Raw genomic sequence first — 22,852 nt, forward strand, 5'->3', positions numbered from 1 at the left:
GATTGGAACATGCGGAAAATCACGTGAAAAGTTGTTTTGCCGCTGCTATTTCCCACCAGCTTTCTGCAGATGCATATAACAAAGCAACGGAGCCGGACTGTAAATTTTTTCATCACGTCTGCACGGTCAGATTTTGAGCTTTTCCAATTTCAAATGAGAATGCAGGAAACCCCGGCTTCAGATGGACACTAGGCAGAGTCTCAAGGAACAATATGGATTTTGCAACAGAAAATGATGGGAATTTTACTCACATTTATATCGTCAAGAGTACACTTAACTTCAACGCATAGTCATTTACAGAAACCCTCTATATGGTCTCGTAATTAAACATTGCAAGGTCAGAAAATGCATCGCATACCAACCCTCGCCGAACTCACACCTCGAATTTTCCTGCCTCTTCCAGTTCGACATGACCAATTCAGTTCTGAAACCTTGAGCATGACTTGGTGTTTGCCTGTAATTAATGATCACAAAGAAAATTACTCACAGGTATCGTTATTCCACTTTATTCAACATGCCATCTTTACTGAAGCATGAGCATGAATAACTCCAAAAATTCAAGTAAGGACAAAAGGCAAAACTATAAAAGTGAACATACATAAGCTACTAGAGAGCTCATGTCATCCAAGGAAACGGATGGTAAACATATACTTCACATGAATCCTGAGAAGACCTCTTCTATGAGAACCAAATCTTCATCTTCAGTCAAATATCTCCTGGGCTTCAATTATACTGTGCTGACTGATAGTGTGACTCAAGAAGTTAAAACAATAGTAGACAAGATGACGAAATAGAAGAGATAGGAGTCAACAAATTCAAAAACTTACTGATCGTCCTTTGAGACACGGTAATATTTCTCTGCATGCTGTCGTTGACCGATAAGTTGCGCAAACCGTTCATCATGCGTGATGACAATCAGCTGAAAATTTTCCTGTCCCTTTCTGTCCTCCATAATTCTGGAGAAGTCGAACAAAAGAAAATGAATGATTGCAAGTTGTGGTCCAGTAACCCCGACATGATCGCTACTTATGCTCACCCATTGTCACCAAAATAGAAGATCGGTAATACCTCACAAGAGCTGCTGCAAGACTTTCAGCATTAGGACCATCCAGATTGGTAGTTGGTTCATCAAGTGCTAGAATTCCACAGTTGAGGCAAAAGGTCTCAGCTAAAGCCAAGCGAATGATAAGTGAAGCAAGAACCTGAAATAGACAAAGTTCTAACTCTGATGGAAGTAGACAAAGTGATGGAAGTAGACAAAGTGATCTCTTCTAAGTTGTGCACCTTCTGACCAGCACTACACCGTCCTCTCATTTCTAACTCTGCGTCACCAGTTAGCATGAGAACCTGCATAATTGACAAAGTTCATTGGTGAGATGCTCATCATCTCACTGAACAGATTAAATTAATGTCAATAAAAAAAAGGTTTGCATGCCTTGTAGCTGTAAGATCGAGTCCCAGCACCTTCCGAGTCCGAGTGTATTCTGATGTAGTCAATATCTTGTCCCCTATAAGTTTGTTGCCACAGTTCCCTTATAATTTTATTTATTTCTTCCATTTTCATAGTGTGGAATCGCATAAGAGCTCTGTCAAAGAAAAGTATCACGGTCATGGTCCGCAGTGAATAAGCCATTTGTAAAGACAAGCAACGTCAACTTTCAGCCTTCGCAACCATCGTCCCAAAAACATGTCCCTAGAGAAAGGTTCCTTGGCTAGGGAAAAGAGGATAGAGTAAAGCACCTCAAATTCACAAAATATGTAAATAGAAAGGCACGGGATCAAGAAGGAAGATGTCACAAATGACGCTTTGTGACCATTTGGATCTCCTTTTGCGCAGGTAAGACAATGCCATAAATAGAATCCAAAGGAACAAAGAAGCAATCATAGAGCGCACTCTTTCTCAAGAATATCAAGAAGAGAACAAACACGATCCCAATTACTCAGTAGCTACAAGTGAATGTATCATCTAAGGAAGCTTCTATTGTTACCAAGAATGTTTTCTCCAGCAAATTTGGGAATCAGGTCATGTCCAACATAAATAAATCTCAGTCGATTAAGTGTCTTGGACTAAGAAGAAGTTCAGTGAGAACTGGTCATTTTCACCCGCTTGAAGCCATATAGAGGCAGCGCTCATACGAACACCAAACAATTAACAACAAAAGTCGATCAATTTGAGTTAATGCACCTGATAGGAAAAGTGAGGATAGAGAAAATGGGCATAAATGCAGCAGTGACAAAATGCAGTTGGACAATCTAAGCTCATTTGGAAGATTGCGGTTCTATGCTGGAAAAGAGGTCATATAAAGAGATAAAGGAGTTGAAAAAAGGCGCTCTTAAATCTAAGAGACCTCTTCTCTCTTTTGCAAATAGAGCTCTTATGCATAAGGGTTTGCACCCTCTTGATGCCACCCACTTCTATGAATATTTTGGCTCTAAAAAAAATGTGGCCAAACTCGTCGGCATAGGGAATGTTGCATCAACAGAAAATCACAAAAAAATACTCCTCAGACATTACATAACTGTCAAGGGGCTCCCCCTCACCAACTATCAAATCTGCTATTCTTTATATGACCCCAGTAAAGAGTCAGATTTCTTCACCCATCTCAGGGTTAATATCTCTTGTTTTTCCATCTTCTTCGCTTTTCTATCCTTTTTCTACCACTGTCTTCCAGTGTTCTTTTGGGTGCTAAAAAATTCGCTTAAGAAAAGAAACTTATGGTTGTATAACCTCAGTAGAGTGCCTTTCTCTACTACAAATCTGATTTTTTTCCCGTTAAAATCCTTAATAATTCATTGAAATGGCACCAGTGGGTGAAGAACCATGTTGGGAAAAAAAAAGAGCTCAGAGCCCAAAGTAAAACTCATTTAGGAGAATGAGAGAGACAGAGAGAAAGAGAATATACAATGTCTACAAAGCATTCACATCTATGAAGATCCTTCCACTATGCCAGACGTTTCAAGTTTCAAACCATCAACCCATATAGACAAACATCCAAATAACTCTTTTCCCTCAAATTCCCTTCTGTTCCTCACTCTCCAAACTAACATTTACAGCAACACACTTACCTATACCAAACTCTACTTCAGATTTTGTATTTATAGTTCCTAAGAACATTGCATGAACACAAGGAGAAAAGGCAACATCTGAAACATTTAAGTTTAAAAGGCAATGGAGTATATTTGGAGAGCTCACTTGTCAAGGGCATTGTAGTATCTGTCCAGATCCTTGTTTGCCATCTCCGTGGTCTGCCAGAAATAGGTTCATTTATTCTCCAGCTGAGAAATATAAAGGACACCAACTACTATTCATAAACATTTTACCTTGAGCTGTATTAACTGGTCAAAATATCGCTTGTCAATGTCTTTGTACTGGGCTTGCTTAAGATCTAATTTATTCTTAGAAATGTTGCTCTGATAGACAGACATCGTTCCTTGACACCTGTTTAGCTGTGGCAAGAAGAAAAATGAGAAACTAAGTAGTTGTACCGTATATAATTCAGATAGAAATAGATACCCATTATACCATATACATACACAAATTAAGTATGCGAATAATACAACGAAAGACAGAAGAGGGAAACTCGAGGCTCAAGAGTACTGTTGTCTCCATAAACAAGGATAATTGCTTATCAAACAAAAGAAAAGAATAATGACGCCCTTTAACTGAAAACATACTTTAACACCGAGCTAATGCGAGATATGGGAACAGAACCGCACGTCTCTGATAAAGAAGCACATTGTATGATGGATTGAACAGACCAAAATAACCATATAGCACCATAAGTTCATATATTCTCCTTCAATATGGAATTTCATTAATGGCTCCAGCATCAGTACAGGGTAGCAAGCAAATACTCATCACTATTGGTTTTGACTTCTATGATGATGATGAAGCCCACCTCAATAGGCAAACCACAGGCCTTAAGATATTTCTAACCTCATGGATTAGATGAGACACGACACAACACCCAGGTGGGTGGCCCAAGATAGAAGAGTTTTATCAGAAGTATGAATACCTCAGAAAGTTGCCTCTCTCTTTCTTGTGAAAGTTTTACAAGTTCAACTTCAATGGTAGAAATACCACCGATTTTGAGTATTCTGTCTTCTAGAGATTCAATTTCACGGGTGAGGTCATCTACTTCAGATTTTGTCTTTCGGTAGTTTAGGTTATCCTCGATATTTCTTCTAAGCTGATCCTGATTCCTCATCAAGTCCTTACTTTTGGTAAGTTCTTCTGAAATTTCTCGTTTCCTCTGATCACAACCTTGAAGCTGAGATTCTGATGCACCTTGCTTTTCTTCCAGCTCTTTCAACCTATCTCCTTTCTTGAGATCATGGTACCTAGTACAGCAGTCTGCAGATTAAGACACAGGTATTGGGTCCACACAACTATCGCTAAATTCAGAAGAACATACTCCTTGATTTTGGAAGATAACTTGAGTAGTGAATCCACTTCTTGATGATAGCTTCTTTTCTGTTCAGCCTGTTCGTCGTAGTCATGATTAAGTTTAGCCTTCAAATCATTGTACTCATTCAGATGTCTATCTCTGTCCTTGGATATATGGCCAAGAGCCTCCATCAAATGCTGAAATCAGCACAAAGAGAATACAAAGTCAACAAGAGGATAGATGGCAAATCATTAGTAAGAAAGCATACATGAAAATATGCTTAAGCAGCAAGCTCAAGTTATGAAAACCTAAACATTGAAAAGAGAAAGTACATAAAGGTACAGTCAACAAAATTCTCCTGAGCAACACAAGGAATTTAATGAAGAATTCAAAAATTATGAGAAGCAGCTAGCCAAAAGAGAGCAGAGTGGGTGATCTATTATCTACACAAACTACCCCTTTACTCATTGTATTATCAAGAATAGCGAAAAGTATTTAGTGCTCATTTTGGCCAACTTTCCATTATCTTTCTTTGGCTGTGTGGCATGTATTTCCATGGTGCTCATTTTTCCGATCATGAAGTAATATGCACAGCAACTAGTATCCACTGTTCCGCATCAATCTTCTCATTTACGGTCAACAACTTCTGGAATCTTTTTTGAGCGAATATATTTCTGACTTTTCAAGTAATTAACTATTATTTAATGGATGAAAATGGGAAAGGCCTTTTTATTCTTCACGTCCAGGATTACGTCCCTTGTGAATTACAACCCTTAAAGGGATTGTTAGGGATTTGATGGCAGACTTAAAAAGCCACCTTCCACTAGAGAGATTTCCTTATTGGGCACCAAGGAGATGCTAATTTGTGTATGCAAAAGACCTTGAAGCTAAAAGCAGCTCAATTACAAGAAAAATCAACTGTAATTGTAGAAATTCACTCCATCAGTCTACTTCAGTGTTATATTATTTTACTAGATCTTGGCGAAGGAAAATTCTATAAGTAGACTACCTTCTCATCGAGGTCAAGTTGATTTCTCTCCTCCCACAATCGCTCTAGCTCCTCTTCCGCCTTTTTGACATCGCGGAGCGTATTAGCTGCAGTTACTTTTTCCTCCCTCAGAGTATGCCAGCGAATTTGGATATTGGATAAATCATTCTCCATATACCTTTGCTCATCCCTGAGCTTCTCCAATTCGTTGTGCAAATTATCCCTAGAGAGAGGGAGGTCGAGTTTTGAAGTTAAAACCATAAGCTCAAATCAAATTTGACATGAAGATTTCTATAACCAAACAATCAAGTCAAGTTGGCAAAGAGAGACAGAATAGTCAGAATTCCGCAGCGCAATTTCTCCAGACAACTGGTGTATAAAGTTTGGGATATCTCATGCATATGCCATGGGAAGAAAGGAAAAGAAGCAGAAAGAGAATTAAAATAAAACAAATAGCTGAAGGTCATGTACTTTGTGCTCTGCAAATCATTCAGCTCCAATTGGATCTCTTCCATAGTTCTCACACCTTGTCCCCGGAAATCAAGCTTATACTCCAAATCATCGACTTGCTTCTGCAAAGTCTGGACCTCTTGGAAAAGCCGATCAGCCGTATCAACAGGTTGCAGCAAGGCCTCAACCGACTCTTTCTCAGCTTTTATTTGAGCCAAAATCCCTAGTACCTGTATTTGCAAAGTATTTTTATATCACCAATACTCAATAATCATGCAGAGTTAATCATCTAGATTGGAGGCTGGAAATGAATAGAGATAATTCTTTCTGTGTTCATCAAGAATCAAAGAGAGAAGTAGATTTCTGTATGCTTCTTGAAAAATGAAGTGTGCAGATATTCTTCTCAAGTAAGCCATTCTGTGATCTTCAAACGAAAGGATTTACTTGGAGTATTTCTTTACAAGCATGCTGCTTGACTTGCAATGGGAAGATTCCACACCTGGATCTCTAATTCAAAAAAGAGGATCAAAACTGACCTCGAGCAGAAAAACTTCACCATAGGTCCTACTGCCTTTATATTCTGCTAAGAAGCAGGGAATAAATGAGTTCCCCACAAACATGATTTGGATCTGTGTAAGGATGCTTTTTCTCTTGGCAGTCAGTGATGGAAGCATCCTAAGAACACCAATGTAATGTCTGTGTAATTTCTAAATATTATACCCAAATTTCTTGTACTTTCAAGCCCAGGGCAGAGGCAACACCATTATTGATTCACTAACTGATTAAAGACATGCTTAGCTGAGTAATAACACAGCCCCTTTGTTACAACGAATGACACCCACTTATGTATTTATGTAAGGCTAAATAGTAATCATAAAGATTTATACTTATGGGATCTATACAGATAACATTTAGCAGTAAGCATAGGACAAGAAGACCATTAATAGGCACCTGGTATCAATGTCCTATGGATTTTAGACTACAGGAAAAGCACTCAAGAAAATCACATCCAAAGTACATACAAGCTTAGATAACCAAGAAGTGATAGAAAGACAAACAGATAAAAAAAAATCACTTTACTAATGCACCAAGTAGTCAGAAATTAATTGACACCCTATCAAAGCCAGTTTAGGAACTCGAATCCTGTATCAATACAACAAGAAAAACGAAGACTACTTCTCACATCAAAAGGAACCATACTAGATGCAGACCAAACACATATAGCTCTCCATTGAGTTGTCTTAAAGGATAAGAACTCTAGTCCTCATAAGTCAGAAGGCAGGAAAGAGGAAATACTTAAGGACTTCCTCTTGCATGTATAGGATAGGAGGCATCAATATGTAAGAAACAAATGACTTTTTATGCCTAATGTACTGAGAAACATCATCATATCTTGTATAAAAGTAGTGAACAAGTATATTATCCTTCTGTGACAACCCACTGGAGAATATTGGATACAAAATCTCACGCAGGAAAAAAAAGAAAAACCATTTCAAAAATGTTGTAAAGAATCCTGAAGCCAATCATCTTCACCAAAATGAAAACATTATAAAGCTAATGGTTAGAGAAGAGATAATTACATCATCAAGGGCCTGGGACTTTTGATCCAACTCTTTAGTAAACTCATCCAAGCTTTTTTCTGTGTGAGGGATTGTTTCCTTTTTAATTTTAGTATATTCTTCATAGACCACACGAAGCTTGTCCAATTGCTGAAAATATGAGTCAGCGTTTGAGGATTCCATGGCCAGCACCTTCATGTGTTCGGCAGAACTAGTAGCCTTCACTCGTTGCTGTAATTTCCAAATGCCAACAGAGTCAAAAGCATCAAGGCAATAAAATATCAGAAATAGAAAAGTCCAATCAACAAACTAATGGATAAGCAGCTTGAAAGCATGGCAAGAGATATACCAACCTTCTTGACAAAATCATCCTCTTCTTCTGCAGAGAAAGGACGCTCGCAGCAAGGACAAACATGATGAGCACGGGCCACTCTTTCAAAAGGATCAAACATTTGCCTCATACCATCAGCAATATTATATTTACTGCAGACAGCATGTAATGATTGTTAGCTCTATCCTCACCAGAAGACTAGCTTATTTATGATCTTGACTCCAAAATTAATGACCTTTTCTGGACATCTCTTTTCTCCTTCGCTGACTCCAGTACTCTCAGATAAGCATCAATATCAGAAGATTGCCGATCCAATGACAGCAGCTTGGACTCTATAAATCTCTTCCGTGCTGCAATAAATTGAACAGGAAAATCCTCATGTAACGCAACTTGGCTAAAATGACCAATAAAGAAAAGGGAAAATCACCAGGAATTACTTCCATCGTCTATTCACCACAAAGAGAACTTCAGTTCTTTCTTCTCCATCCTTCAAGATAGAGTCACTAATTTGATTTTCTTTGTCTAAACAGCTATTATAACACCTTGATCAATCAGAGATACTTTCCGGCAATTTTTATCACTTAAATAAGTTCCATTAACTCATAAAGCCGTGTTAGGATGACTGCTGTCACATCCTAATTTTTGAAGTTATTATGAAGTTACAGTAGCTTACTAATTTCAATCCAGTGGAAAGACAACTTATGCTTCTGCCTGTAGACCAAATAACATTGAACCTGGAAAAGTCAGAGCTATTCTATCCTATGTGATTCCCGGGGCCCTAAGCATTGGGTATTATCCTAGGAATGGCTAATAACACTCCAAAAAATCAGACCAGCACGGCCAACATTCAAGCAAATGTCAACTTTAGTTGAGCATATTAAGTCCCCACCTATAATTACATAGTGAAAAGAGTTCCTACATTCCAAATCCTTGCAATTACATTCCTAAAAATCAGACAAGCATAGCCAATATTCAAGCATATGTCAACTTCCTTGCTTTTTTTTTTTTTTTTGCCACAAAGCATATGTCAACTTCAATTAAGAAAAATGAGTCCCTACATAATTACAGATTATAAGAATAGAAAGATTTCCTACATTCCAAATCCTTGCGAAGTTTAGACAGGCTATCATTAGCTTCTTGTATTTTCATCTGCAACATATTCACTTCCTTCTCAGCTTCACGGGATTTCGAGCCCAAGTCATCAAATTCCAAATTAATAGCCCTGCAGCAGGAACATCGACCTTACGGACAACAAATACAACAGCAACCAAAGCAACAAACCAACTATTTATCCTGGGTTCCGCTACATAGATCGTCTTATGCCATCTCAATAGCAAAAACAACTAACACTCTCTAGAGCACTTCCAAACCATGAGCTAGCCCCATAATGGTCCTGCTTTGTAATGTATGATGATAGAGCTTATTAACACACGTTTCAGGAATAAACAAGACAACAAAAGAAAGTGGAGGGTTTTATCAAATATTTTCCACCAAAAGTTTGCATTGACATCCCCTTTCCATATTGTGTCATATAAACTTGGTGTTAATTTCGATTCTCAAGATAATGCATTTATGCCATAAGGATAATTTCACATTAATGCACAATAAATAAACAGTAAACACTAGCACGCTCAGGGAATTGCATCCTTCAATGGACAGTACAAGATTTACCAGAAAGGTTGATTTACTGAGCAGTGGAAATCTGGAGGAAGAGAAACACATAATTTTACAAAGGAAATGGTTTGGTGCTTAATATTTTCCAGCAAAATTGCCTCATTGGTTGTTGCTTGATTCCATAATCTTAATTTTTATTACGTTATTACTTCCGAGACATTTTTCAATACTGATAAAATAAGATAATTACAACCTATAGTGAAATCAAACGGTAAGAAATGTTCTGTAGCCATAATGCCAATTAGGATTGATGGCAAGCCTTGGTTTAGCAGTAAAAAGTTACTCAGCTGTAGACTGAGGTCAAAGGTTGAAATCACAGAAACAGCCTCTCTGGAAAATCAGGGGATACATACATCAACCTCCCTCTCAGACCCCGTAATACAGGGAGCCTTGTGCACCGTGACACCCTTTAATAGCTAAGTAAAGTACTTTCAATCAAACCAAGATATTTCAAGAAAAGATTAAAATTTCCACCAATAAGCACAATCATGCAGATAGGAAATTTAATTCACAAGACAGTCACCATCTAAGCATGCTCTCAAAAGTGGCTTGACCAAACAGTTGCTCCAGTGTGAGCAAGAGTAACAAAAAAGCATAAAAAGTAAAATCTTAACCAATCAATGCAGCCATTATAGAATCGCAATAACAATTCCATGCTTATAATCACTGACACACAAATACATAACATAGAATGACCTCAAAGCTTGAGTCATTTCCTTCTTCAAATCCTTGTCAGGTGGAAGCCTCCCCTTCAGGACTCCTCTAATTTTATCCTTGCAATCATCAATTCTGAAACAAAAAGGACGCCCAAAGTTAAGCTTCAACTCGTAACTAATCACACTAAACTGCAAAGAGCACATATATGCACAATGAGAAAGAAAGAAGTTAAACTGTGGAAGAATATCCTACTTACATCTTTCTGTGTTTCTTTTTGTGATTCTCTAGCTCAGCTTTCTTCAATGCAAGTTTTACTCTGTCCTCTGAGTCGCCTGCCATTATATCTTTCTCTCGATTAAGTGCCTTAATTTTTTGCTCAATGCTGTAAAGCTCGCTCTGCTTCTGCCGTATGTTAGATTCAAATTCTCTTCCAGCAAGCTGGTTTGTCTTCCTCTCAACCTCAATTCGCTGCACATACGAGAGAGAGAGAGAGAGAGAGATTAGATCTGTGTATCATTCTTCTAACATGCATGGACCCACAAGGAGAGCTAAGCAGGGCAATGTTACCATGCTCTGCTCCCGCTCATCTATATGAGATAAATCAACATTAGATATTTGAAGCTCGAATGAGTCTCGCTCATCTTCCTTCTCTTTGATGCGCTTCAAAAGGCCACTCTGCATAGGATAGAAGTTCAAATGCCCCGGAAAAAATAAAAGAGTGATCTGAATATTGAAAAACCACGACAAAGCATGTCTTCTAAACCTTGATCTCTGCCTTCGCCTGTTTCTGAGCATCGATATTTTTCCACCGATCATTTGCATCCATGTACTGATCCCACGAAGCCTTAAGTTCCATCTCATTTGATTTCTGCAAGACAGTTTTCCTCATAAGAGCTTGAGTCCCTTTCAAATAGGTAAATAAAACAACTACCTTCAGAAAACAAAGGGGCTTTCTTCTTTTCAGACATTGCTTCTCAATAAACTAGAAGCCAGCTACTATTAGTTATTTTCAAAGTAGCAATTTAGCAGTTCATTGTGTGTAGATTCAAACTGGTGAATTAAGCACATGGAGGTGACCGTATGGCCCATGAAAATTCACTTTTTGGCAGAAAGAGCCAATAGACCATGGAATTAGAAGGCCACCTTTTTATCTTGTAAATCCTGCTCAAGATCCAATAGCCTTGATTTCACTCGATTTGTGAGGTTCAAGGCAACATCATTGTCAAATGGAGAACTTGGAAGAGACCCCAAATTGTGCCGCGAAAAAAGTTTTTGAATGGTAGAATCTCTTTCGCTTTTCAAAGAATTATGAGCCTGTAAAAAAAGTTAAAGGAGTTAATATGAAACAGTACCACAACATTCCCAACTGTAAAAAACAGAAAGCCGCATTAGTTGACTTTACCTCAGCTTCAGTTTGCAGCTTGCTTATTTCCCAAATGTACTCATTAATCGTCTTCTTAAGGAAAGAACCTTTTGTCTCTGTGTCATTCATTTCCCTCTCTAACTTACCAATTTTAGATTCCAAGAGGGCAATTCTTTGATCGAACTTGGTTTTCCATTCCATCAACTCCTCGTCAGTATCTATTTTTGCAAGAGAAACAGAAAAAAAAAGGCACACTGTTTCTTAAAGCATCATCCTATCTGAAAAACATCTGCAAACAGAAGATGATGCTTGTGAAAGTAAAAGATGACAGATTTATGACTAAATGGTTGGTGTTTTTCAGTGTGGCCCATCTAATGAACAGGGTGTGAGCTTTTACAAGTGCCACTGTATTAGACAAATGCTCCCCAATTCCTCTCAAGCTGGAGCATACATTTCATATATTCCTAGCATATTAAAAGAATGTAATTCGATGAAAACTACAAGGATATTAGTAAATATATCAGCAAGTTGATCATTTGAGTTCATAAAGGCTGTTGCAGTTACACCAGAGATCAGCTTTGCTCTAGTAAAGTGGCAGTCAATCTCAATGTGCTTAATTATCCCATTATATACTGGATCCGAAGCTATATGCAGCACAGCTTGACTATCACAAAATAATAGCATAGCATCTGCCTGCCTGAGGAGCTTCTCAACTAAATGTCTAAACTACATCATTTTGAAGACGGCTCTAAATTTCTTCTCCTCCAATGACCATTGTGTGACTATGTACAAACCAGTCTGGCTTTTGATCATTAACGGTGGCTCTTTATGAACCAGTCTGACTATAAATAATGTTTATTATTATAAATAGTTACAAGTGAGCGACTTCTGACTGAACATATGCTTAATACAGACAGTCCTCAGCAATGCTAAGCAGTTTATGCCCAGCGTAAGAGAGGAGGTGCAGGGAAGACCTAAATAAAGCAGATGACTTGTTAAAGTGATATACAAACACCTTCGTTCTCCTCAGCAAGAGCTGCATATTGCTTCTGCTGCTCCTTAAACAAAGTTCCTCTTTCAGCAGTTTTTGTCGCTATCTGTTCCTGTAGTTTCCTTAAATCTTTCAGTGTTACTTCCGTATGATGAATTTTAGCATCCACGGTTTGAATACTTTCTTCCAAGTCTTGCAATTGACTTTTCAAAGATTCTGTTTTATCTTGATCTTGAGAAATGCTTTCACGTAGCTGTAAAACACATAAGTATGTCAAATTAGTAACGACAGGATATTGTGCCCCTGTTTCAGATACCAGCAGCGAAAGTGTAAATGCAGCACAGAAGAAAGCAAGAATTAAAGCACGTAGGTAAGACTATGAGCTTTCACTTAATTGTTACAAATTCAAAATGTGATGAATTCTCATAAAAAAATAAAGGAAGGAATGAAAGAATGAGCACAAACTCCTTCTCTTTCTTCTCCTGTGAAGGTAAAGAATCTCCTCTTAGGGAAACTAATTGCAAAAGGCTGCAGGAGATTGACAGCTATGGGCAATTCACAAACTACAAGAGGCGCATATAGTCAGAACATAACAAGTCACCAATATAACAATGAGCAAGACTGAGTCCTATGCCAAGAATTCCAGATATAAAGCATGTTATATGAGCAAACTTACTTGAACCTTGACTGCAACGAAGTAGCACATTGTTATGCTTAAGAGATGCAAAATTTGTCAACACAAAAATTAGTCACCCAATTTCTACTTCATTATCAACAAAAGCTACTCCTCGGACTTTGAAATCAATAGTCTGTGTTCTCAAAGAGTACTGTTTACACTGTGATTAGAAGATTGAATACATCATAATCGTCAGAGGATTAATTGCAACTCACTAGTCCAGAATAAGCAAAACTGTCCTAACCTCCTCCCCTTTTCCAAGGTAAAGATAGTACGATAAAATACATCTTAATCTTCTAGTACCTTCAGGAATTGCATTGAAAACTTCCATAACACTGATACTACAATGATTTTTTTCAGTAATCAACTGTACTCAGATGCAGTAAAATGATGGATTTAGATGATGGAATACGGCTTAGACATGTCACTATCATCAATAGACGGATACAAATAATAACCTTATACGCAGCATCTTTCAACGTCTGGAGATTTTCCAACTTTAACTTGTAAGTTTTTATCTCTTGTGCCTGGTCTTTGTGAAGTTTCTTTATGGCTTCCAAGGCCTTTGTGTACCTGTTACATAGTACTTCAAAAGTTACATCTGCAATTCACTAATACTATATTTACCAAAAAGGAACCCCCCCCCAAAAAAAAAAGGCCAAAAAGTAAAAGGAAAAGAAAGGGTGAGAATTGTCTATGGCAAGAAAGACAGATTTCGCATCAATCACAAGAATACAGAATTACATTTGATGTACAAATATTGCTGAAAGACAAATGGGGGGAAAAGGCACAGAAAAGAAATGTTTTTGATGTTCTTATGTCTTGCTAATAACTGCCAAAGAAAAACTAAAATGATCATCAAAAAGAGAAAAACCGTTTAGGATTTAGATTAGTGGCCCAGTCACTATATCTAATTTACAGATACCTAAGTTGACACAGAGAATAGCAGGAGCCACTCTTTTTCTTTTCTCTCCCTTTATATTCACGGTCCAATCCTGTTGAAATCCTTGCTTTTGATAATATGCAAGGTAAAGCACAAATTTTCTGACATTAATAAACTGCTTCATAATTTACTCAATCTACTAACAGTGTCCAACTTTAAGTTATCCAGAGAGATGAAATGAAGCTGGACAAAAATAGGTTGAGTCCCTTTAAATTTAAGCCTCTCAAACCAAACTAAGAACCTCCGGAATTATGATCAACAAAATTTTTTGCTGAACACCACTGTGTTTCTCCTTGAAGGTAGGGGGGAAAAACTTCCATGCAAAAAACTATAACAACAAGATATCAGGGAGAATCAAAATATAGTGAGAAAAAAGAGTTCAATCATTGATACTATCACTAATGCAGTTTACCCAGCAATGAACAGAGATAACTCCAAAGCATGAGCATTGCTTCACTAATTAGATATGAGCACAAGCAAGGTGGGTCAATCCCCAGGCTGAAATCCAAAACTAGAAATGCTGCAGTCAATTTCAGGCTAAGTCGTAACCAACTCAATTGGGGCAATTATAGGATACAAAATCAAACCCAATAGTGGCCCTTTTATTCCTCATTGAATTCATTAACCCATATTCCAAAATGGTTCTTCCAAAAAATTTGCAATTTCAGAATTTAAACCAATTCTAACCCCTGAAAAACTAATTAAATGCCTGTCAATGAGGAATACAAAAATTAAAGCTACAAGGGGAACTGGGTATAAACATATCAAAAGAGTCGGCCATAATTCAAGAAAATTAACTGATAGAGGTGAAATAGCAAGACAGATGTCATGGACTAAGTCAGCACAAGCCCGCACAGACATAGCGAACCACGCAAAATAAATATGTACGTTGAAAGGTAATATGGCTAAGGTGACAATTTAATCAGTTATATTACCAAACAAGTCAAAAATCAAAAGTATGATATTAGGTCAGAAATTCTTTGAGAGGTGCGCAACTACTATAATAGATCTGGCAATAACATATGCAGATATATTTCTGTATCTTATTCAATGTAACAAATTAAAAAACATGTAAAAAGACCAACTATGAAGGGCAAAATGTAAGCGAGTCTCAGAAAAAAGTTAATAGCATGTTGATCCCTCACTTTTCTTTCATTACAGCACGGCGGGAAAGTGTCTAGTTGTTGATGAGACAAAAAAAATAAAATGAAAGCAAAACAAAAGGCAATGTCAAACTTAACACACTTTTTCAAGAGCATATTTTGCTAATTGAAAGAATGCTATGTGATAATTGAGTCAATGACACAATGGAAACGACATGTCATCCACAATGCATTTGATGGGGAGCATATCAAGTAGCGGTTAATCAAAGAATGACCATAGCATTGAGAAAGGCTCCTGACAAATAAAAATAAAACATAGATTTTCTACAGAAAATGTGGTAGACATAATGCATGCACGTGATTATAAAGCTTCGTTAAACTTGTAGAGAAGTTGCACGAATGGTCTGTAATATACCGAGTAGCAGAGAAGATATCATCGAACTTCTTTTTCAATGTGGAAGGATCTTGCAGTGGCCAATTCGCTTCGTCTTGATGAACAAATATAACATTTTCCAGAACAGCCTTTGATACACCCATCAAAGCGGGGATCTCCCTGTCCATATCAGCACATCTGTAGCTAAGGCAAACTTTCTGCAGCACAAGAGAACACGAGAAATTTAAGCACAGAAGATCAACATGTGACGGGTTACAGCACTAGCGACATGTTTTGGGAACCCATGGCTTCTAGGGAATACCATACTTTAAATTCGATTGCCCACAAGTTACATACTCCCATTGCACTAACCAAAAAGACACTGTACTTGAACAACGGGTAAGAGAAGTGTTTGCTAAACAGATGAAGTGACTATCTAATCATTGCTGATTACACTCATAACAGGGCAGAGATCGAAAGCAACCATCTAGCCACATAATAGCTCCATGAACAGAGAACATCGACGATAACTCCAAGAAGATACTCTCACAAATCAGCTAGGCAATACACTCACCTCTCCAGTGTGAGGATTAATAGTTTGCAGGACGCTCTCGATGGCTTTGAACTCCATCTTGGACGCCTTCTGCGTCAACTGAAACGACCGAATGCACACCACATCCTTACCGGCCGCCGTCTTGAACCTCAACTTGATCTGCCCCTTCGTCTCCGTTTCTCCCGCCACCTTCAACCACAACCCAAGCAATCTCGCCACTAAATCCCAACAAAAAAAGAAGAAAAACCCAGCAAACCCCCCCACCCCCCAAAGCCAAACGGAACGAAACAAAACAGAAGGGCGAAATGGGTAATCGAGCAGCACCTTCGGGTCGTGGATGAAACTGTGACCAGACCGCGCGTTCGGGGGCAGCTCGCCAGTGCAGCACAGCTTCAAGCACTCGATAATCGTCTGCGGAGAAACAGCCGGAAACAACCTCAGATGAGCCCTCAGGCCACGAAAGAGAAAGGCGCAAAGCACGCGACAAAAGAGGTGGGAGAAGAGTGGTACGGTCTTGCCGGCGCCGTTAGGGCCGACGATGAGGGTCAAGGGCTTGAAGAAGGTGACGACGTGCTTGTTCTCCGGGTCGAAGCTCCGGATGCCCTTGATCAGCATCTTGTCCACCGTGCTCATCTTCGCTGCTCCGTCGGCCGAGCCTCGCTCGCCGCATGAGCCGGGAAATGCGAACGGAGCGAAGCGAAGCGAAGCGAAAGCTTGGCTTCGCGGAGAAGATGAAGGAGGGAAGAGGGAGGAGGAGGAGGAAGGGAGAGAAAGGGGATTTCCTTTTGGCTCTGAGGGATAGAAAGGGAACAGAAAAAGAAAGAGCGCGCTAATCTGGCTGGAGTTCTCCTTTTCGGCGGTAAAAGCCGAAGCCCATGGCCGAAGCTTAAGGGGTGCTCCGCGGCGGCGCGTCCCGGTTGAGAGGTGGCGATAGGCCCGGCCCCGCCGGTACGGTCATGACCCACGAACAGCGGGTCTTGTCGGTGTGGCCCGTATGAGGGTCGTTCTGAGCCAAGGATGCGGGGCCTGTCGGCTTGACTCCATTTCATCTATTTTCTCGGTTCAGGTCGCTAGGCCCCATCGAACTAAGGCTCCGTTCGTTTGGCGGAAAATATTCTCTCGGAAAATATTTTCCGGGTTTTCCGGTGTTCGGAGGGCGGAAAACGTTTTCCGTGGGAAAATATTTTCCTTCCCCCCTCACAAAATAACCTAAGTCTATGGAAAATGACTTCCGTTTCTTCAAAAGCGGAAATCATTTTCCGGAGCTGCTTCTTCTTCTTCTTCACTAAGGTCGCCGGTCGCCGCCGTCGGCGAAAAATATTTTCCGAAACTTTTTCATATTAATCACCGAACACTGGAAAATTATGTTCCGGGAAAACATTTTCCAGAAAATGACTTCCGGGAAAATATTTTCCAAAAGGAGAATATTTTCCGCCAAACGAACGGAGCCTAAATGACTATTGATTGTTAACTTTTTTTCTCACAGAGAGGAAGCTCTTTTTAGGCTCTGTTTATTTGACGGAAAATATTCTCTTCAAAAACATTTTTATCATTTTCTAGTGTTTGAATTGTTTAAGAAAATGAGTTGACGGAAAATCTTTCCTTAACAATGGAAAAATTATGTTTAAATTCAGAAAAATGATTTCGTTTTTTTAAAAGAGGAAATCATTTTTGAAGTAAGACTAGACATGGGCATAGGAACCCCAACGTCCGTGCCCAGGTCCTCAGCGATCGGTGCTTGCGCCCAAAGCCCCAACGTTGTGTCCGGGTAACCAACAATTGTGTCCTTTTACTCGACTTTTGGTCCTAGGTCCAGCGAGGCCAGAATTGGTTCCTTAGCAATCAGACCCAGATCCATATAGGTTGGACCTAGGTCCCTCAAGACCGGGGCCAAATCCAATAGTGTCCCCATCCTGTCTGAGTACTCGGCTCTCGTGCCCAAGTAACCAGCGCTCGGACACAGGTGCAGGTCTTTAAAAGCTGGGCCCATGACCTCGATGCTCATGTCTAAGTCCCAGACGACTGTGCTCTAGACCCCAATGCTTGTGCCTGGGTCCTAGGCGGCCATGCCAAGGTGCTCGACTGAGCCTAGGACTCCGGTGCCCAGGTTCTAGCAGCCATACCCAAGTACCCAGCTGCCACACCCAAGTCACTAACACCTGCGCTAGGTTCCATGGAGACCAGGCCTAACTCCACAGAGGCCAAGCTTGGGTCTATCGAGATCGAGCTAAAATCCACAGGGGTCAGCCCAGGTCCTCGACAACTATTTTCAAATACCTGACTCTCGCACCCGAGTCACCAATACTCCTGCCTAGGTCCATTGAGGTCGAACCCAATTCCTCGAAAGCTGGGCCTAGGTCTTGGAGGCCGACCTCTAGACCTCGATCCTTTGAGCCAAGCTCCAAACCTCAGTCCCCGACAACCGTGCCTGGGCACCCAACTCTCGTTCCCAATCAATCACGTTGGTTCCATAGAGGCCAAGACCTCAATGCCCGTGCTTAAGTTCCTGGCAACTATGCTCAAGACCATAATGCTGGTGCTCAATCCTCGGTGGGTATGCCTGGATACCCAACTCCTGCATCCAAGTCAAGGCTCGGGCCGAGGACCTTAGTGTCTATGCTTGAGCCCCTAGCAGTCATGCTAGAGACCTTGATGCTTGTGTTAAGTCTCCGACTATCGTGCATGGGCACCCAACTCTCCCATCCAAGTTAGTTGGTCCATAAAGGCTAGGCTTAAGACCCCGGTGCTAGTGCCCATGTCCCTGATGGCTATGCCTAAGTACCCATCTCCCACGCCCAATTAACACTAATGTTTGGCCTTGGTTTCTTAATGGTCGGGCCCAAGTTCACAAAAGTTGGGCCCCAGATCCAATTCATGTGCTCGAGTCCCTTGTGGTTAAGCCCGGGTATCCGGCTCCTGCGACCAAGTCACCACCGTCTAAACTAGGTTCTCCAACGCTCGTGCTCAGGTACTGAGTTGCTAGGCACAAGAGACCCTAGCTCTTGTGATCAGGACTCCAACGACTAGGTATCCTTTTATATCAAACAAATAGTGCTTTCATGAGAATAAAATTAATTTTTCGTTTCCGAAAAATGATTTTCAGATTTCAACCAAATAATGGAAAATATTACTATTTTCCTGGAAAATATTACTATTTTCCTGGAGAATATTTTCGAGAACACATCAAATTTCCCACAAAATAACGAAAGCCTTAGATATATAAATAATGAGCGGATGATATTTCATTAGCTCATAGACCAAATAATCTATAAGCTTAAGCCTAGGTGGATGGCTCAACTTTTGCATTATTAGTACTTGAAAAGCAAAGAAACAAATCTCTCTCGTGCGTTTAATATACATGTACATGTTTGTTCCTCAAGTCAGATGCAAGCAGTTATATTGTTTTTATGTTTGATGGGGATTCAATGTGGAATTCAACATAAATGGTTTTCGAAATGACGTAGTTTTAGGAAAGCCATATACAAAGAAAATAAACGGAGATTGATTCTGCTAATTTTGCCCTGAGAGTTTTCCTCATGCTTTGAAAATTTGCTAAATTCCCTAATTTGGCCCTAAAATTTTGGTAAATTTATCAAGGGTTTATCAGCTTGGAAATTTTTGACATAAAAATTAGTTTGATGTAAATACGACACAAATGTATCAATTTAAGATTTTTTTTGACAAAAATTAATTTGATATAAATATAATATGAGTAGGGGTGTACAAAATAACCGGAAACCGTCCGGACCGCCCGGGACCGCTCGGAACCGGACCGGAACCAGGGGTTCCTAAGGGAGCCAGTCCGGTTCCCGGTTCCAAATAATTGGAACCGGTGGGTACCGGTCCGGTTCCAGGTGTGGCACCGTCCACCCGCCCACCCGAACTGAACTGATAATATAATAATAATATATTTATTTATTTTAATTTTAAAAAAAATCCAAATCCCTAAACTACCCATTAAAAATCATTTACAACGAATAGGTTGCACAGAAAGACCTTGAAATTTGCAAAGAGTTTAATGGGTTTAACCTCATTTTCAGTTTCTGGTGAGGGATGAGAAGATCGATCTCAAGATCATGTTCATTTCATAAATCTTGCCTCCTTGAAGTCTTCACGTCGTTTGGTAAGTTCACTCGGTTTGAATCTTAATTGATATCAGCTGACTAGAGTGTTGAAATATGCAAAAGAGTGCAATGGGTTTAACCTCATTTCAATTCTCTGGTGAGGGATTGTGATGCGCAAAATCATTATGTTAGAGCTGCGATGGCCTCCTTTGACTGAAATGCTTAATGCTCAGCCTCTAATCATCCCTGTTAAGAACCTTTGGACATTCATCACTACTCCCCTTCTAACTAGGGATTTTTGCCGACATCGATGAGGCAGAATTGTCCGCCTCAAGAGAAACAATACAAACTACAAGAGTCTTCAGTTTTGGCGTTTGCAAATCTTTATGCGGTCATATTTGGAAAGTTTGAACAACAGGTGAAGGTTTTCACTTTCCGGTCCTTGGCTCTGGCTTGTTAGGAAGTTCCTAACTTGAAGAGCAATGTCTTAACTTGAACACAAGTGAAGTTGTATTTTTGTGTTAACATATTACAATGCTGACGTGTAAAGGTTGGTGGGACCGGTTCCATGAATCCACCCGTGAACCGGACGGTCCGGTCATATTCTCGGGTGAATCCATGGAACCAACGAGCGATTCCTGGTTCCAATTTTTCAAAACTGGTCCTTAACGGGCGATTCGTGGTTCTAGGGTGGGAATCGCCCACCCGGACCGTGCTCATCCCTAAATATGAGTATACCGATTTGGAATTACTTGTGATATTGACCATTTATAAAAGGATCACGTTTTTTTTTTGTCAACCACGATAAGAGAAACGTTGGTCCCTCTGCGTCGAGTACATTCTACAAAAATTTTACAATGGCGGTGAGGGAGGGGGGCGAGGACTAGGAGCAAATGCCGTGTGGCGTTCTTTAGCAATATAGCCAACCAATGTTCTTAATCCATAATCTGTTCGCAGGCGAGGACCGGACAGAAACACTATCTCCTCGAACGGATACGGAGATTGCAGACTCCTTGTTTCGTATACATCGACCTGGTGGTATCTCTCCGGGAACTCAATAGTCGGAATAACTTTTTTTCCGGAATAAAAACAGTCGATCAATTTATACATCTAATAACATCGTAAAATGATGTTCTCAGAAATGGCTTGGAGCAAATAAAGCAACAGTACCATGGTAAACGCACTTCTAGCATCAATTCCAGACACAATGGAACGATTCCACCCACCCTTTTGTATTGAACTACTTAAAAATGATCTCTCTATCCTGCATTTAAGTTTCAAAATACGACGGACTGAAATTCAGTCAAGCATGCAATCAAAACAATATTTCTGTGGGATTAGCATTTGAGTCAGTTTAAGCCGGAATCGAAGTTCATAGTACTAATGTCAATAACCCAATCTGAATTGGGTTTTTGATTTGCAAACTCCAGACTCCAAGAGTTTATCACCCTCTGTCACGACCCACCATGCCACCATCACATGATGAAATGGTTGAAACATGAGAAAAACCGGCGTCGGTCTAAAGATATTGTTCACATGATAACGCTAAAAACTCAAGGCATACTTTGACACCACAATATGTATTCACTTCTTAGCTCCTTTCATGAAAAACAAATGTTATCAAAAATATTTTCTTAAAAGTAATCGCTCATCGCACTTCAAATAATTAGTCTATCAAAAATGTTTCATTACCAACAACAATTTATATCTAAACATTTTAATAAATAATAAACTTTTTTTCATTCATTCATTTCAGTTCTGTAAGCAATACAAACGATCATTTTTAAACAAATATTTTCTCAATCATTCATTTTCCGCAAAACAAACACACCCCAATCATTACTCATTTCACAGTAATACAAAAAGTTCTTGAATGAACCCCAACATTCAGTGGCATGTTTGACAGGGAGTTCAAAGTGATTTTCAATTCAAACTCAAAGATTCAAGATCAAATCATCCCAGTCAGATGGAGATGAAAATCTAGTAATGATTTGTCTCACTTTCCTTACTGGCAAGAGTCCAAAAGTGTCACAACTCATCTCGGGAAGAACGAAAACAAGAAATTTTTTACCCCTAACAGGAATAAACTTGAGCTAAAAGTACATAGTAGCACAGTCAAACAACAAAAAAGAGCGCAAACAAAGCCTAATTCAGCCAGCAAAACCTAATGCCAACAATATAATGATGGTCATTCCCACAGCCGCAAACATGATGCATCTGCCGATAAAACAATGTCTGAAAACTCGTTCTCAAGATATTGAATAGGAATACTAGGCCAAGGACTAAATGACTGCATAGACAAATATGGGGATTTCACAATTATTAAAGAGATCAGTCATGATTGGTCAGGTTTGTAAATTGGATGGCAAGTTTTCTGTCAAATGTCATATAATTGCAGGACTCGATCAGAATCAAGGGGTTCAAAACTGTAAACTCCCAACTTGGTCAGATTTGATTTCCTTAACAGAATGTGTATCATCCTCTCAAGAAGCTTATGATGTCGGCCACAGGGCAGTGGCCTAAGGGTTACGAATCCCTTAGGACAAAGGGGGAGGAAGGAAATTCAACAACCCCATCTTAGGGAAGGTTGGGGGTAGGGACGAAAAACTGCCTAACAAAACGAAGGATGCTACGACCCTACGATGTCTCGACACAAGATCTCCTTTAAAGGGAACAGGTAGGGGGACATTCGCTAAGCATCTGTTTAAAGCAATGACAAAATGCAGATATCCGGCAACA

The 22,852-nt window shown here is 39.6% G+C and overlaps 1 protein-coding gene across 1 annotated transcript; it reads right to left on the reverse strand.

The window, feature by feature from the left end:
• Positions 1 to 217: 217 nt before the first annotated feature.
• LOC115683430 (DNA repair protein RAD50) lies at positions 218 to 16,817 on the reverse strand. The gene is made up of 28 exons (XM_030607970.2): positions 16,560 to 16,817; positions 16,374 to 16,460; positions 16,071 to 16,238; positions 15,539 to 15,714; positions 13,536 to 13,650; positions 12,426 to 12,654; positions 11,450 to 11,628; positions 11,191 to 11,361; positions 10,811 to 10,915; positions 10,615 to 10,722; positions 10,304 to 10,515; positions 10,087 to 10,179; positions 8,811 to 8,938; positions 7,952 to 8,066; positions 7,739 to 7,868; positions 7,407 to 7,616; positions 5,848 to 6,056; positions 5,398 to 5,599; positions 4,416 to 4,585; positions 4,017 to 4,341; positions 3,322 to 3,447; positions 3,194 to 3,246; positions 1,436 to 1,586; positions 1,285 to 1,347; positions 1,069 to 1,202; positions 828 to 956; positions 599 to 741; positions 218 to 454 (listed from the first exon to the last, which is right to left on the reverse strand). The coding sequence occupies exons 1-27, from the start codon at positions 16,680 to 16,682 to the stop codon at positions 702 to 704; spliced, it is 3,951 nt and encodes a 1,316-aa protein (XP_030463830.1). The 5' UTR covers positions 16,683 to 16,817; the 3' UTR covers positions 218 to 454; positions 599 to 701.
• Between the last annotated feature and the right edge of the window lie 6,035 nt (positions 16,818 to 22,852).

This window comes from Syzygium oleosum, unplaced genomic scaffold (genome assembly GCF_021117445.2).
Source record: "Syzygium oleosum isolate NSW1041296 unplaced genomic scaffold, Sole_v2.1 Sole_v2.01, whole genome shotgun sequence".
In the NCBI taxonomy this organism is placed as follows: domain Eukaryota; kingdom Viridiplantae; phylum Streptophyta; class Magnoliopsida; order Myrtales; family Myrtaceae; genus Syzygium; species Syzygium oleosum.